Below are 14,696 nucleotides of genomic sequence, written 5' to 3' on the forward strand. Positions count from 1 at the left end.
GTCTCCATCATCGATGAGCTGTATTCTCTCCGCTCGAGTGTAATGGGAATAGTATGCATGCAGTCATATTTGTGATTATATAAAAATAGTATCCGATTGTCGTGTATGTATGAGCGACTGTGTGTGTGTGTGTGTGTGTGTGTGTCTGTGTGTGTGTGTGTGTGTGTGTTTTACGGTCCTGGTGATGGAGAGCTAGCCCTCTGCAGACAGCCTGTGCTTATTTTATGGCCTCCTCCCCAGCTGCAGCGTGTGGGCAATAAACCTTTCTCCAGCAATCTCCAAACAGTCCAGCAATCAATGGGAAATTATCTCAGCCAATCGATGGGCCAGCCTATTTCTCCCTCTCTCTACCTCTCCCGCTGTCCTCCTATCTGTATCCCTTTCTCCCTCCCCCTCCCTCCCTCCCTCCCTCCCCCTCCTCATCCCTTGTCTCGTTTTTGCTGTCTCTCTGTTTTTTCCACCCACTCCTTCACTCACCCTCCCTCTCTCCGGCTTGCATTCCCTCCAGCTCTCTGGGCTCCGCAGCACCTACTCTGAAATGCGACAGCTCAGCAGCTCCAGAGCCATTAACAAAAGTCGCCTTCACACATGGAATATGTAACAGCGTTGGATTGACTTTCCTGGAGAATATAATGAGTCTGACCCGCTCATACAGCCAGAGAATACTCCCTCCCCTCCCCCCCCTGACAGTTGTGACAACAAGGGTACTTACTGTACTCTGTGTTAGTTGTTGCTGTTGTCCTTGGTTGTCCGTGGCCAGTTGCACGGAACCTTGTTATTTTTCCATGTTTCACTTAAGGATGTATTTTAATGAGTTCACAGAATTGCCTAAAGTGTTCTTCTCAAACCGTTTCCCTGGAATAGAAATCAAATAAGTGGTTTCCATCATTCAGTCCTTTAAGCAGTATAAATACTCGGAAATCACTATGGTGACAGAGCTGACGTTACAGCTAATTATTCAGGTTAAGTCTTTGTTGGGGTGTGTTCACATGTAAGCTTCAATAAATGAATAAAGAACACTTAAATTGACTCAAAGAAATTTGTCTTAATTTAAAAAAGTAAACATGATGAATCTGATCTCCAAATGGCTTTAAATATTGGGTTTTGTTAAAGATAAAGGGAAACGAAACAAACAGGAAAAACTAGTATTATTGAAGCAGGTTTCTCTCAGTAGTTTTAATATTTTCTGCACCTCAAGTTTTATATTAGGAAATTATCATTTTCAACCACTATGATCAAGATGATTCTATTCAAAGTAGATCATAAAACCAATTGCAGGTGAAAGAGGTGGTTGGTGGTTATGAACCCACAGAGAATCATCAGCTCTGCGGCTCCTCTCGGCTTCACAGGGCTTTCCAGCGTTTTTCATCTTTTGGTTTTGGTTTTCCTGCCCCAGCTGTTTCCATTCACTCTCACCGCACTAATGGTGTCATTTCGGTCGCAGCATTGCGGCTGTTGTCAGTAAAAAGGCTCTAAAAACCAACCATAAGCTTTACCTGCCCTGCGTTTAATGGCAGACAGGCAGTTAGTGAATAGCTGGGGAAACACATCGGCGCACAGAGCAGCTGAAGAGAGAAGAAACAGAGTGATTATTGAAGTTGCATTTGCCAGGTGGTGATGACTTTAATAAATGCTAATGCTGCTCCATGTCTGTTGGAAGTGCAAACAGACGACTGTTTGCTAACATCTTCTATGTTGTGTTTACATCTGGTCTCGCTGCTGCAGGTGCCCTAATTAATTGATTAACTAATTCATGATTTCTTCTTAATTTCAGCACTCAAGGTAATGTACTTGCCTTAAGTGTCATAAAGGGAAATCTGCATTTTCACCAGTTAATTTAATATTTTTCTTGACATAACAGATTTATCATCATCTAGATATCTACTGATGACTCGAGCCAGAGTGATGGGGATTTGATTTGGTCCGATACCGATGCTAGGGAGTAAAGATTTACAGATACTGATATATCTGTATGTCGTTATCAAATCCTCATGACAAAGAAATGTAATTGAGGCTTGATAGTTTACATTTCAACCATGAAGCTTATTAGAAAAACTATGGATACAAAGAAAACCTAAAACACATGGTTCACGTCTTTGTAAACAGTGTATTGATTCTTGCCTAATCAGGCATTTTCAATTGAAAACAACCATTTTTCCCGGATGGCATTTCCAAATACAGCACATCACAGATACAACTAATACAATATTTCAGGGTTTGTCCTGAATATTTAAATCCTTTTTTTAATGTAGTGATGTAGTTTAAAATATATTTCGTTCTATTCTCCACTGTCGGATGAGCTGATGGGAGAAAACCGCTCTATCACTTAAGTTTGCTGCGACGAGTTTGTTCATTTTGTAATATAAAAAAACCCAAATGATCCTACTTTGACAACTGCCAAATTCTAAAAGCAGTTATCTGCCTCTTAGCGTCTAATGTTTATTTTCGAATAGAGTACACACTAGAGTGGAACTACTCTTAGACCACTTATGCTGAAAAGCTTTCTCTAAACCATGATGCTTTTCTGTTATGGTGGATTTATCATCAATCTTGGGTAAACTTTTTGGCAGCAGTCAACCAAAAACAGTTCCAGAGGTGTTTCCACACCTGAGCAGCAGCACTTGCTCCTGGCAGAGCAGACAGACACTGACAGCCATTCAGACAGAGCTTGGAAATGGTGAGCAAACAACACTTCTCCCCTAAACAACTTGTTTATGCTGCTCCTACCCACAGAGTTCGGCTATAACGCGACAACATGAAAAGAAAGCACAAGTGACAACCGCCACCCCTGCCTGTCACACTTGTATCATATTTTCCTCTGCCTCAGCCGCGGGGAAAACATCCAGCTAATGCCACGGATTGACAAGCGGGAGGTGTTGGGCAGAGAGGACGGGAGGTTATTTTTCTACCTCGCAGTGAAGGATGGTGGTCAACACGGGTTATCAAAACCCAGCATGTTGTTCTGCACGGAAAAACAAATTGAAATGTGATTGATACAGGGGATGTTGTATTGTCACAGCTCCGGTAGATTGGGAGGTCGGCGTCAGTTCACTGGCTGCAGGAGTCTGTTTACTCACCATATCTACGAGCATTGATATAAATAGCAACTCGATTAAAACCCTCCAGAGAGTCTCTGCTGTTTTCATTCTTTGTAAACATCAGCCGAGGTTCACATGAAATAGCCGGCAACAAATTCGAACCATGGAAATTCCTCACAACAATGGAGGTTACTGTTTTATGACTTGAAGATGGTGGTTTCCTAATCAACAAGTTTGTGCAGGTGCTGGTTCGCTGGCTCAGCTACGAAATCCAAAAGGATTAATGACAGAGTTGTAGGTTGTTACATTCTTGGCAGAGTAAGAAACGTGCTCAGACTTTAACATTCCTCGGATAAATCCATGGAGAACACTCACAACTGCTTGTGTAGTGTGATGTTTATTAGTTACCGCCCGGCACTCTCACTTCTCTGTTTCCACCTGGTTCAACTCGCGTCTGTCTGCTGGAGGGAGCTTTCATACCAGTATAAAGGGTTTAGGCTCATTTCCAACCATTATACAATCCACTGTGGCATCTCCCACCTCTTCATTGGGACATTCCTAACACTGCTGCCACTAGGGGTGCTATTTACAATGCCTTTCGATTCAATAATCAACACAGTTGTCGGATAAAGATGGATGATTATTACAAATTTATACATTTAATTCTCATATCATGATATTAGTAAGCATAGGGCAACATCATGTAAATTATCAAGCGTCTCTAAAGCCTACGAGGCGACGCAGAGCTGTGATTGGTCAGCTTGGTGGCATCGCATTTCTGGCAGACTCGCCGCCATTTTTTGAATTTAGTTGAAGGAACAACGTCTTTCTCTTCGTAGTTGCAGTTCTTTAAGAAAAGGTAACTGATCTTCAACATCTATCAGCTCCAACTCCAACCTGATCCGCTTAGTAACACTCTCCATTGTTCCGATGTAAACAGAGACGCGCTGTAGAATTTGTAAATTCACAGACCAGAAACCTGAAACATCCAACACCAGCATAGAAACTCTTTGTAATGGACTTACACACACACACACCTTCGCAGAGCTATGAATGCTCGGCCCCGTGAGTAGGCTACATGAGTAGGCTATGTGCGCTCCTACGGCGTGACCAGTTAGCGCCTGTGCGAAGCAGCATAGCAACAAAAAACAAAAATTAAGACAAAAAGCTCAAATTAGACAATCTAATGAGTTAGAACAGTGATCTGTCCCATAAAATCTGATGCCGTCTGTTTGTATTCATCTTGTAACTCACTCGTGGCCTCAGTTGGGTTTTGACTCTGGAAGCTAGGTTGACAACTACACGTCACATGATCTAATTTTCAAGATTTTGTTTGATATCTTTGTTTTGCTGCCAACAAATTCAAATTAGACTAAGAAGAAACAGCTGATTTCATACAAATTCAATTTTATATATGTCAGAACTTATTGAATAAATTTGTTTCCGTCTCCCCACAAACAAACCACTTCATACAAGCATAACAACTCCAATGCAATAGAGTTGAGTTTGGGGGAAATTAGCTGTTTCCATCAATCTTTTCTACTGAGATATTTCAAAAACCACGTGAAAATATTGTAACTGAAACTTACAGTTTCAGTTACAATAGCTCGAGCCTTATGGTCTTTTCAGCCTCTTTTAAACAGCCTGTTCAAGGTGACAATGTTGTGTCTTTACTGCGCCTCACTCACTGTTCTTCATAAAAGACAGTGTGCTGTGTCGTTGGAGGTTATTCACACATCAACGTCTGTGTAAAAAGGAGAGCCGACACATCACGCCTCTAATTCCAGAACACCACTACGCCGTCTAAAATCACACACTGGCTTTACGCTGGCTCGCTTAGTCCAGTGTAAACAAGCAAACCTGGCATAATGAGGGGTCATTGTAATGGCACTGTGTCTGGATCTGGTTTAAAGGGGCTTCGCTCGCCCTCTCGCTCTGTGTGTGCCTGTCTCCTTCCATCCCTCCCCAGTCTACCCAAGGCCGCCTCTAATCAGCAGGCCTTGAGCTCTCATAAAGGTCACTCTGTCCCTTTGATGGTGTTTTGATTCATCCCTTCCTCTTCTCTCTCCCTCCCACCCTTCCCTCTCACCCCCTTTTCTCTCACAGGGAAGCTGGAGAGCCAATACCACCAGGGTGCCAAGAAGGGGCTGGTCCCGTCAGCTGCAGAGTGACGTCAGAGGAGAGGCTGAGGACAAATCGCCTGGTCTCACGGGAACCAGGCAAATTAGGTTCTCCACGAATCAGCCAGTTTCCACAGGGGGAGTCTCAACCATTTTTCAGGAGTTGTCAACGCTGGAATATTCCCAGTATGGACTCATTCACTCTGTCATTTATTTACTGACGTTTGCATCTCACTAAAGAAATGTACACTGCACATAAATATATAATCCTTGTGACAATTTGATGCATTTGTCTCTATTTTGTACACAAATATAAGCTTTATAATTTGCTGTATTCCAATTAAAATTCAATTTGTTGAAGGAAAAAAAGGAAATCTAGTTGTTTCTCAAAGCAAGTTCCAGCTCAAAGACATGAGTTAGAACTTAGATTAACTTTCTTAAATTGCGACACCAAAGAAATATATTGTAATATCTACTCAACAAGCTAATAACTACAGGAGTGCTTTGTCCTGACATATTCAGGATCTGAATATGAAAACACAGATGTCAGTTGCTCCGGACATTTTCCATAAGTGTTCCCTCCAGTAAGTGGATGTTTTGACATTTCTGACACTGAATGAAAGATCCTGTCCCTCTCTTCTCTTCAGTGGTCTGTCATTACCCTTCTCACGCACGAGGCCACATCTAGACCAACAATAGCACTCAGTTAAACCATCCACCTTCTAATTCATTTCAATGAGACCTTTGCATTGGCAACGCAGTGGGGGAGGGGAGGAGGAGAGCGACCCAGAGGGATCCTGGATCAACAGTGGAATCCAGCATCACCCAGCAACACACTGTTTAGACTAATAAAATACAGGCATGTGCATATTCACTAACTTTTATTGTTTGAACGTGATTCTGTTGTTTATCTCACAGCTGCAGGGGGAGATAATTATTACTTACCGTGATGTTTTGAGTTTTATTGATTTATTGGGTTAGAGGTGTAGTAACGAGCAGTGGATGAGTCGACAGGCTCGTGGGCTTCTTGGGTGGCGACGTCAAGGAAAATCCTCGGGTTCTTTGGAGGCTCAGATATTTAGAGTCTAAACAGCACCGGGTTATCCAGCCCGAGTGTGAGCCCCCCACTTTGAAACACATCTGACGCTGCACAAGTTTAATATTGAATATGCATATTTCCGATGTGGCGGACCTGTGGTCACTGGTAGTAATGTGATCATAATATAAAGGCTGGTTTATGGTGTTTCAGAAAAAAATTATCAATGGCCAAAATGGAGTGAAAAACCAACACTCATTTGGGATGCAGGGTCTTTCCTACAAAATGCACAACTGTAAGTCAACAAACATGTGAAATATCACTTTATTAAAAGTGGATTCCATTATTTTCATCCGTGTTTATAAATCTCGGTGTGTAATTGAACAGTATTTAAAATCTTTAGGAATCGATCCAGTAGATCAGCCCCGCCAGCTGCGGGAGCATTTCTTTTATTAACCTTTATTCATACTCATTTAGGGAGGCCCTCATTTACAATGAAGTCAACTGACATCTAAAGGTCAATTCATGCTTCTGCAACAACTATGAATGCTCAGCCCCGTGTGTAGGCTTTGTGCGTACCAAGGTCATAGGGTCGACAAAGAAGCACGAGTCAGCCTTTACCAACATGGCGGCAGTAGCTACAATGTAATCTTATGGGGCAACTGCGACGCTCCACAAAATGTTCTCTTAAAGTTTTATCTCCAACCAAAAGCACAATAGCTTCACTTCTGTGGAGCTGTCATGTTGTTTACTGTGTGATGCGAACACACTTCTCAGGACAAACTAATAAGACATGTGGAGACGCTTTCTAACACCAGGTGTGAACTGGTGCGTTTGTGACTGGAACAGCTGAGACGGATGTTAACAGCAAGTGTGAACAGGAACTAGTTGACTCCCCCTCTGATGATAGAAGCTGCTTTAGTGAGTAACGAGGGCAAACACATTTCATTTTCGCAAATTAATCCATTACGTGTTGTGTATTCCATGTCATAGCTCTCTTTAATGTGTCATACAAAGACCTTGCTTCTCTGTGGATCTTATCAGGGGCAACTTGCTCCCTCTGAGTTGTTAATCCCACTCCTGGTAATCACACAAATGCATCAGCGTGATTGTACGTCCTAAGTGTTGCAATAACTTAAGTCACGGCATTAAGATAAGAGATTCTGCAGGATTACAGCTTTTGCAGCTGTTTTTTTTTTGCACTGCTGACTTTGTCCATCCTCCGGTTTTAAAGACTCTTTAGAGCTGGAGCCCCTCAGTCAGATAGTCACTGAGCTACACTCACAAAGCCTGGTGTTTTAGTTTAATTACCATCGTTAAACTGTGACTCACACGACATTGGCGTCCACCCGTGTTATAACAAAGGTCAGATTCATGACGGATTATGTCATCTTAACTTCCTCTAACAGTAAAGATAAGATCCCACTCGACTCGGGAGCCGAACATGCACCGACGACTCCCTCTCAAATCATTTCTCTGGGCTTCTTCAAGGTCCCACTCCAAAGATATCTGACACTTTTATTAATAAGTGTGTCCTCTGGTTCCTGTGCTGTTGTGACAGGCTCCGACTGACACCGCGCCGCGTGTGCTTTCATTTTGTCTTTTTTTTTTACCTTTTCTTGCATTGCAGATCGTGTGTTTACTTCCTTCCAAATGTGTTGAGTGGCTCTTTTGCTAAGCTGTTTCTTGCCCCAGGGGCGTATTTCACCAGTTTGAAAAGCAGAGCATGAATCACCAGCACACACACAGACACACACACACCCATCCAGAGCTGTTGTGTTTTTGCCTGTGCCTCGCATTGTAATTCGCTGTTGATTATCTTAGATTTACTCTTGTTTGAGTTGCAGATTAGCTACAACTCTCCTCTCCGGCTCCTTTCAGTGTGAGAACGCATAATTGCTCCGGCCCTCCCTGTAATCTCCCAACCAGAGAATGTAAGAGGTCTCTTTTGTAAAGTTTCTCCATAGAAGGTGTTTTTTTTAGTTGTTTTTTTTAGAGCAAGGCTGCTTAAGAATTTACTAAACTCGGCCCCCAGTGAATCAACGATGACAGCTACCTGCCCTGTGGGTGGCCTTTTCTTCTTTCATACAGATCTGGGCCATTTCTCCAGATGAGAACCGACATCCAAGTTCAAATAAACAAGGCCTCTGGTCTGTTGCGCTCAACAATTAAGCACATGCAGTTTTTTAACCAAGCCTCCGTAAGATAAACGCCATGAGATCATGTGCTGTTGGTTTTTCATGCACAAAAGATGATGTGATGCATTTGTGTGGAGAAACTGCTCTAGGTGATGCGTTTAAATAATAAAACGGCCATGCTGTCTGAGTTAGAACGAGCTGTAACAGATTTAAACGCCAGGGGGAATTGTCTTGTTTTTAAAGGAGTGGGGGGGGAGGTGGAGATATGTAGAAAAAGACTGATACAACTTTTTACTATGAAGCTACAGCCAGGAGCTAGTTAGCTTAGTGATGGAAACATGGCAACTGTGCGATCGTGCTAATTTGGCCGTTGAGTTTTCAGAGTTTACTCTACTGGTAAAAGGAAAATAAGTCAATTGCCTTTTTTTTCAGCAGTTTTACCGCGGTTTGAAAAACTTGCGTTAATCTACTAGTTTTGGTCTGAAAGAGGTTAAAGTCAACCAACCAGCACGAGGTCTTCATGAGACCAGTCGGTTTCCTTTACGACCAATGGTGAATCGGGTGCTAGTTCTGGTTGGTTCCACTTGTAAAGAACCAGTTTGCTTCTCCCCGGGCTGGAACCACATCATTACCACATCGTACGTCCCTGATGTCCCAACAACACTCGCGCTTACTTCAAGCACAACGTCAACAATGACAGACGACAGCGTCTCTTCTCTGTTTTATTTAAAACACGTTCAATCTTCTTTGCAGACGACTCAAGCTCCGTTTGTTTCTTTAACAGTGATCACGATGTTATTGTTAGTCTTGTCGATCATGATAACCCCGCCCCCTAGCCCCTGGGCTTTTTCTAAACCAGGGCAAGAACAGTCTCCTTTTACTTCTGAGACCAAACTCATTTTCAAATTTACATCTGTTGCTGCAGAATGTTTTTTTTATTGGTGCAGCGGGTGGAAATTATTCATCTAAAATTGTCTTTGAACAAATTATACTAGTTTCCCTTTTATTCCTAGGACATTGTAATTATTACATCGCTGCTCTATTCTGCTGTGGCTGCTTGTTGATTGATCTAATTAGCAGATAGAGCGTCATGCTGCTGCCGGTGTTTGTGTTCCGTGTCTGTAAAGGTCAACCACAGTTAGCGTCAGAGCTAATTATCCACAGGTCTGGATTTGCTCGGGTCCCCCTCTGATCAGGTTTCTTTAAAAATGAATGAGGGAGGTTGTGTTTTCGTCTGGTTGTTGGTTCGTCAGCAGGATTACACAGAAACTACAGAACAGATTCCCATGAAACCTGTAAGGATGGGACAAGGTCGAAGATAGAACATACAACATTTTATTGCAGAGCCGAAACAAAGGGGGGGGGGATGGATATTGGATGAATCACACGAACAATCAATTACGTTTTAATTAGTGAGTTTTAAAGATGCTGGTTGTTGGATTTTGACCAAACCTGGTTTCCTCGTCTCCAGTTTTTGTGATAAAGTCTTAACCAGCTGCCAACATCCATCAGTATTTTTTTCCCGAAAATGTCAAACTTCTGCTTTCCATCACACCAGCCTAGGATCCGTGGTGTTTCTGTGCTCGAGAGCTGAGCCTGCGGCGTCTTCTGCTCCGTCGCGAGCCAAACACCCTGCTGTTAATGATGCTGGTGGATCGGGGAGAGGAACTAATCAGAGTAGATGAAGCAATATAACAAGCCGGGTCCGATCCAATTCTGAGCACCACCTGTTTCAGGAGGGGAAACTCAAACTGCCGCCGCCGTCCAACTTCCATCCAGTCAGCGGCGCTTGCAAATGAAACTGGACGTTTGAAGAAAGAGGTAATGTATTTATTCTCGGTTTGGGCAGAAAGAGACGCCCGGCTGAATTTCCTGATTAAAATTAAATGTAATTGACTCCGGTCCAACAGTGTGGCCTCCTCGCCATTAAGCCAAGTTTCCAGTTGTAGAAGCAGCAGGACCTTTGTGTGCTTGCTGAGAGACTGATTGGACTGAGGGCAGAGGGTCCCTCCTCCCCCGCCATCCCCCCATCCCCACAGGCCTGGAAGATGAATTAGGCTCTGCAGCACTTTAGAGGGGGTGGTGGCAGCCGGGGGGGGACAATACAACCTGGGAACGGCTTGTGGCTCATCCATCTCATAATCTGTCACAGGGCGCCGCCTGTCAAACCACAGTGGACGTACAAAAGGAAATATTTGGACAAGCACATTGAGCTCTTTGAGGACAATTTGACGGCAGAATGTGACGACCTGAAATCCCCTTTTACCTAATCAACATTTCAGGACTTCACTCTTCACACGCCTCATCGCCTCCACCGAGCCGGTGGGAACTGATCCCTGCACTTTCCTCATCAGGTCAATGAGTAATAGATTACTCCGATGCAGGAACCAGGCTTTCCAGATTCCTCCCCTGCTCTGCTTTTGTGCCGTGTGTGTGTCATTGTTTGTTGGCTGTGGTTGGCTCGGAGGTCCGGGGTGGGCCCCATCCGAGGGGTCCCTCAGGGCAAGTGAGTAAACGAGGGAGATCTGAGGCTGGATGTGTGCATGTGTTCTCTGTTCACGAGGAGCTACAAGCTGTTTGGCCTCGCGGCGTGGGAAACAGTTAATGTTCACTTTATGGCACAGCCCACAGTTTACTGTGTAATTTCATTGAATGAATCAGGTACTAATAAAATATTACTTTTTTTCCAGCTGTAAATGTAGAAGAAAACAAGTGAGGAACTGGAGGGTGTTTAGGTCTCCTTGTAAATGTTGAGCACAAACAGGATAAAGAACCATGAAACAAAACTTCACTGAGAAAACTAAATAATTTACCCAAAGTGAAAAGTTTCTTTAAACTTTTTTGATTGTACAACCAAAATACACCTAAAGTAAATAACACTATCAGAGTCAAAGAGTCGACGGGGGGGGAGGGGGTATATTTAACCTTTAGCTGCATAACAACTTATATATAACGAGTAAACCTTGATGAGCCGGGGACTCAAATCTGACAGTTTAAATTGCCTTTGCACTGAGTCGCCTACAGTTACGATGCAGTTTACAGTTAATTGACAAGTCATTCATTATTATAGAGTTAAGCCCCTTTTCTCTAAGTTTCTTTAGCCACAGTTACTCCAACATTAGTGAGGCCCCGCTCCATTGTCATTTTGGAAACGTCCAATGTTTTCACCAAAGCCCCTTTTACTTTTCACTGTAACCCCACGATAACCCAAGATACGTGAAACCATAATTACTTTGTAGGTTCTCAGGTATCAGTGTTTTACAAATTTTTCCCAAACTACACTTTTGTTGCAGAGTAATGTGTCGAACAGGTTTTTAGTATTTATATACCAAATATGGGTTTCCTTTATTCCTTTCCTCTGAACTACCACATTACTTCTCCCGTGTTTACATGGTGTCCAAAGGAAATCATTTTATTCTGCGTTTTATTAGTTCCTGTTTCATACAAGTACATTACCTATAACGTTATCATGATATTTCCATGGACGACTGTGACCAAAGTATGTTGTATACAAATCAGTAAATATTCGAGTATAGAACCAAGCAGACAAAAGGATCGTGACCTGAAAGGAAAACGACTGAGTCCTCCAAAGCAGAGCAGCTGCAATAATTCAATTAAAAATGGATTTCCCATCACAAATGGCCTTCACTCGCTGCCTCTTCTAAAGATCCACTGATAAGTGATCAATTTAGTCCTCGACCTTTGACCTTTTCTGAATGAGATGGTACCTGCAACAACACAAATCTGGTGGTAGATGTTTAGAATTATGAGCACATTCATTTTCCAAAGAAACACTTAGTGAGATATTCGACAATCGGCTTTAAAGAGACTCCTGAGAATAGAGAGCGGATGGAAAATATAAATGTGATCTGATCTTCATCAAGTCATTTCCACCAGGGCTAGCTGCACCAACAATTATAGTTCTCCATGTCTTTATTGAACAGGCCGATGAAACCTCCTCAGTGCTGCTGGGAAAACCGAGCGAAGCGTAGGATTTAATAATTGGTCGATCCTCGTTTGGCAGCGGTGACCTGAGAGCAGCTCTGCCAGAATGTGCAGATCAGACCTGCACAGTGTTCAGGAGGAAGATTGGACTATTGTTCCCACAGATCTGCTTCGGCTCAGACGGAACCTGAGGACGTCTGGTTTGGGTTGGAGCTCTGTCTGAGTCGCTCCAACAGGCAGAGCAACCTCCACTGGGCTCTGCTGATGGGATGATGTTCTAGTGCTGGTATGCAGAACCAGTGCACTCTTTACCTCATACATAGTTCTGTGCTCTTCCAAAACCATTCAAAACCATTTTTCCAACAACATGGTGGAACGACAGGGTTCTCTGGCAAACTGGACCACTCCAGATTCGTCTTAAATCTGCATCTCTAGATGTTTGACAGCCATTAGATTCAATATGTCAGTATGTATTGGTGAGAGCTTGATACTGTAGCTCCTTCCCCTGATGGTTACTCTGCAGATTCAGGCTCTGACATGGCAGCGTTAAAGGGATAGTTCACCAAAAAAATGAAAATTCACTTACCACTGTGCCGATGGTGGGGGGAGGGGGTGAAGTCTGTGAGTCCACAAAACACTTCTGGAGTCTCAGGGGTGAACAGCGTTTCAGCAGAATCCAATAACAATTGAAGAAATTTGAGAACTCTCTGCAGACGTAGTAACATAGGAGAAAAAACACCACATGCCTCCATAGCGCTCGAGTGGTGTCATCCAAGTGTCCACAAGCACCGACATTCATATTCGACTTGAAACACAAGTTTAAAGCCTAAATTTTATCTGTTATCTTCCTCGGAGCTGAGTTCACATACTCACAGGCTCTCACAACTTCCAGTAGAGGACATTTTGGCTAAAACACAGTTTAAATGACCTCATTTCCAGTCCGATATGAATGTCTGGGCTTGTGGACACTTGCATGACACCACACAAGCAGTATGGAGGCATGTTGTGCATCTGAAGATAGTTCACTAACTTCTTCAATTGTATAACGCTGTTCTCCCCTGAGACTCCATAAACTCTATATGGTTTAAGTACAGCACATCGACTTGTATCAGTTAGACTCCAAATTAAATGTGATTTAAATTCATATTCCACCATCTTTGAAGACAAACTGATGAATAAATGGAGATTCTTCCCAAAAGGCTTCACTTCCCTCTTCCTGCCACATTAAGTCTGTGCTCTGAAAGCCCCAGCACCAGGACGTCTTCACAGCTCCTCAGAGCTTGTCATCGCACAAGAAGCCACACTGAGGAGAGTTCAAATGATCGCTGTCTTCAAGGCCCTTTCTGTCAGGAGGGCTAAATCTCTCAACACAGGGATTTTCAGGCTTTACTCTCTTCTTGAATATGTAAAATGGTCCCTTCCAGGCTCCTGTTTGCTCAGGAGCCGGCACCGGGAACTGATACATAACATGATTACTCTGGATTAACTGTTCACATTCTGCCACATGAGAGACAACAAATGCGATGCTTGTTTTCTTGCCGCAGGCTCATGGAATGTGTACCTATTCATGGGATTGTTGAAACGTAATGATGTGACAAACGCTTGGATATTTGAATTTGAGGAGACGGCAAAGAAGAAAACATTTAGGGAAAAGAAACTCCCAACCACCAGATAATACATCTTTATTTCTAGATTTGTTCTCGGATACATTTTGCAAATGTCTCATGACTGTTTTATGATTTCCGTTGGATTAATTTGGTCAAGACCAAATATTAAGCCAAATAAGATGCTGAACTCGAATGTAGAACATCCAAAATCATTGCTTTGACACTTTTAGCCAGAAGAGCGACGTGGAACGAGTAAGAAAGGAATATTAATATCTCTTTAACAATCTGTGAATCCCTCGTTTCAGCCTTTCTGTCCAAACTCCAAGTCACATATTTAATCTGTGAGTTTTTCCAGGACCCAGCTCTGTCTTTGATATAATCTCCCATATCAAAATGTGTCCAGTTTTACTTTATTGATGCCACTGCAGATTAACCGCTCGGCTCGCGGCTGATCTCATGCTGAAGAAAAGGGATTTCTCCCGAGCTTAATGCATGTTGTTGTCTCGTGACTCCAGTCCATTAAGCACTAATGGTACATGACCTTCGCTGGTGTTTGCTCGGCTATATCGAGACAATCGAAGCACAGAAGACAAACGTGCATCTCTTCCCCCCCCCCGCGCTCATCTGAATCTGCTGTAACAACACTTCACTCATTCACTGCTCCCTCATATAACAGCTGCACAGTGCTTTCCTCAGAGTTTATCCATCCTCTGTTCCAACTGCAAAACAAATGGAGATCTCACCTTTGTTGTTTTAACACCAGCTCTCTGGAATTATCTTCACCAATCTAATGGATTTTCTGAATGTTTTAA

At 43.0% G+C, this 14,696-nt stretch overlaps 1 protein-coding gene across 1 annotated transcript in view; it reads left to right on the forward strand.

The window, feature by feature from the left end:
• trip4 (thyroid hormone receptor interactor 4) overlaps positions 1-5,439 on the forward strand; it is a 63,410-nt gene extending 57,971 nt beyond the window's left edge. Inside the window, exon 13 of the mRNA XM_053426647.1 lies at positions 5,145-5,439. Within this exon, the coding sequence (XP_053282622.1) occupies positions 5,145-5,209 (65 nt within the window). The 3' untranslated portion in view covers positions 5,210-5,439. The remainder of the gene's footprint in view (positions 1-5,144) is intronic.
• The last annotated feature ends 9,257 nt before the right edge of the window (positions 5,440-14,696 follow it).

Source organism: Pleuronectes platessa, chromosome 1, assembly GCF_947347685.1.
Source record: "Pleuronectes platessa chromosome 1, fPlePla1.1, whole genome shotgun sequence".
In the NCBI taxonomy this organism is placed as follows: Eukaryota; Metazoa; Chordata; class Actinopteri; order Pleuronectiformes; family Pleuronectidae; genus Pleuronectes; species Pleuronectes platessa.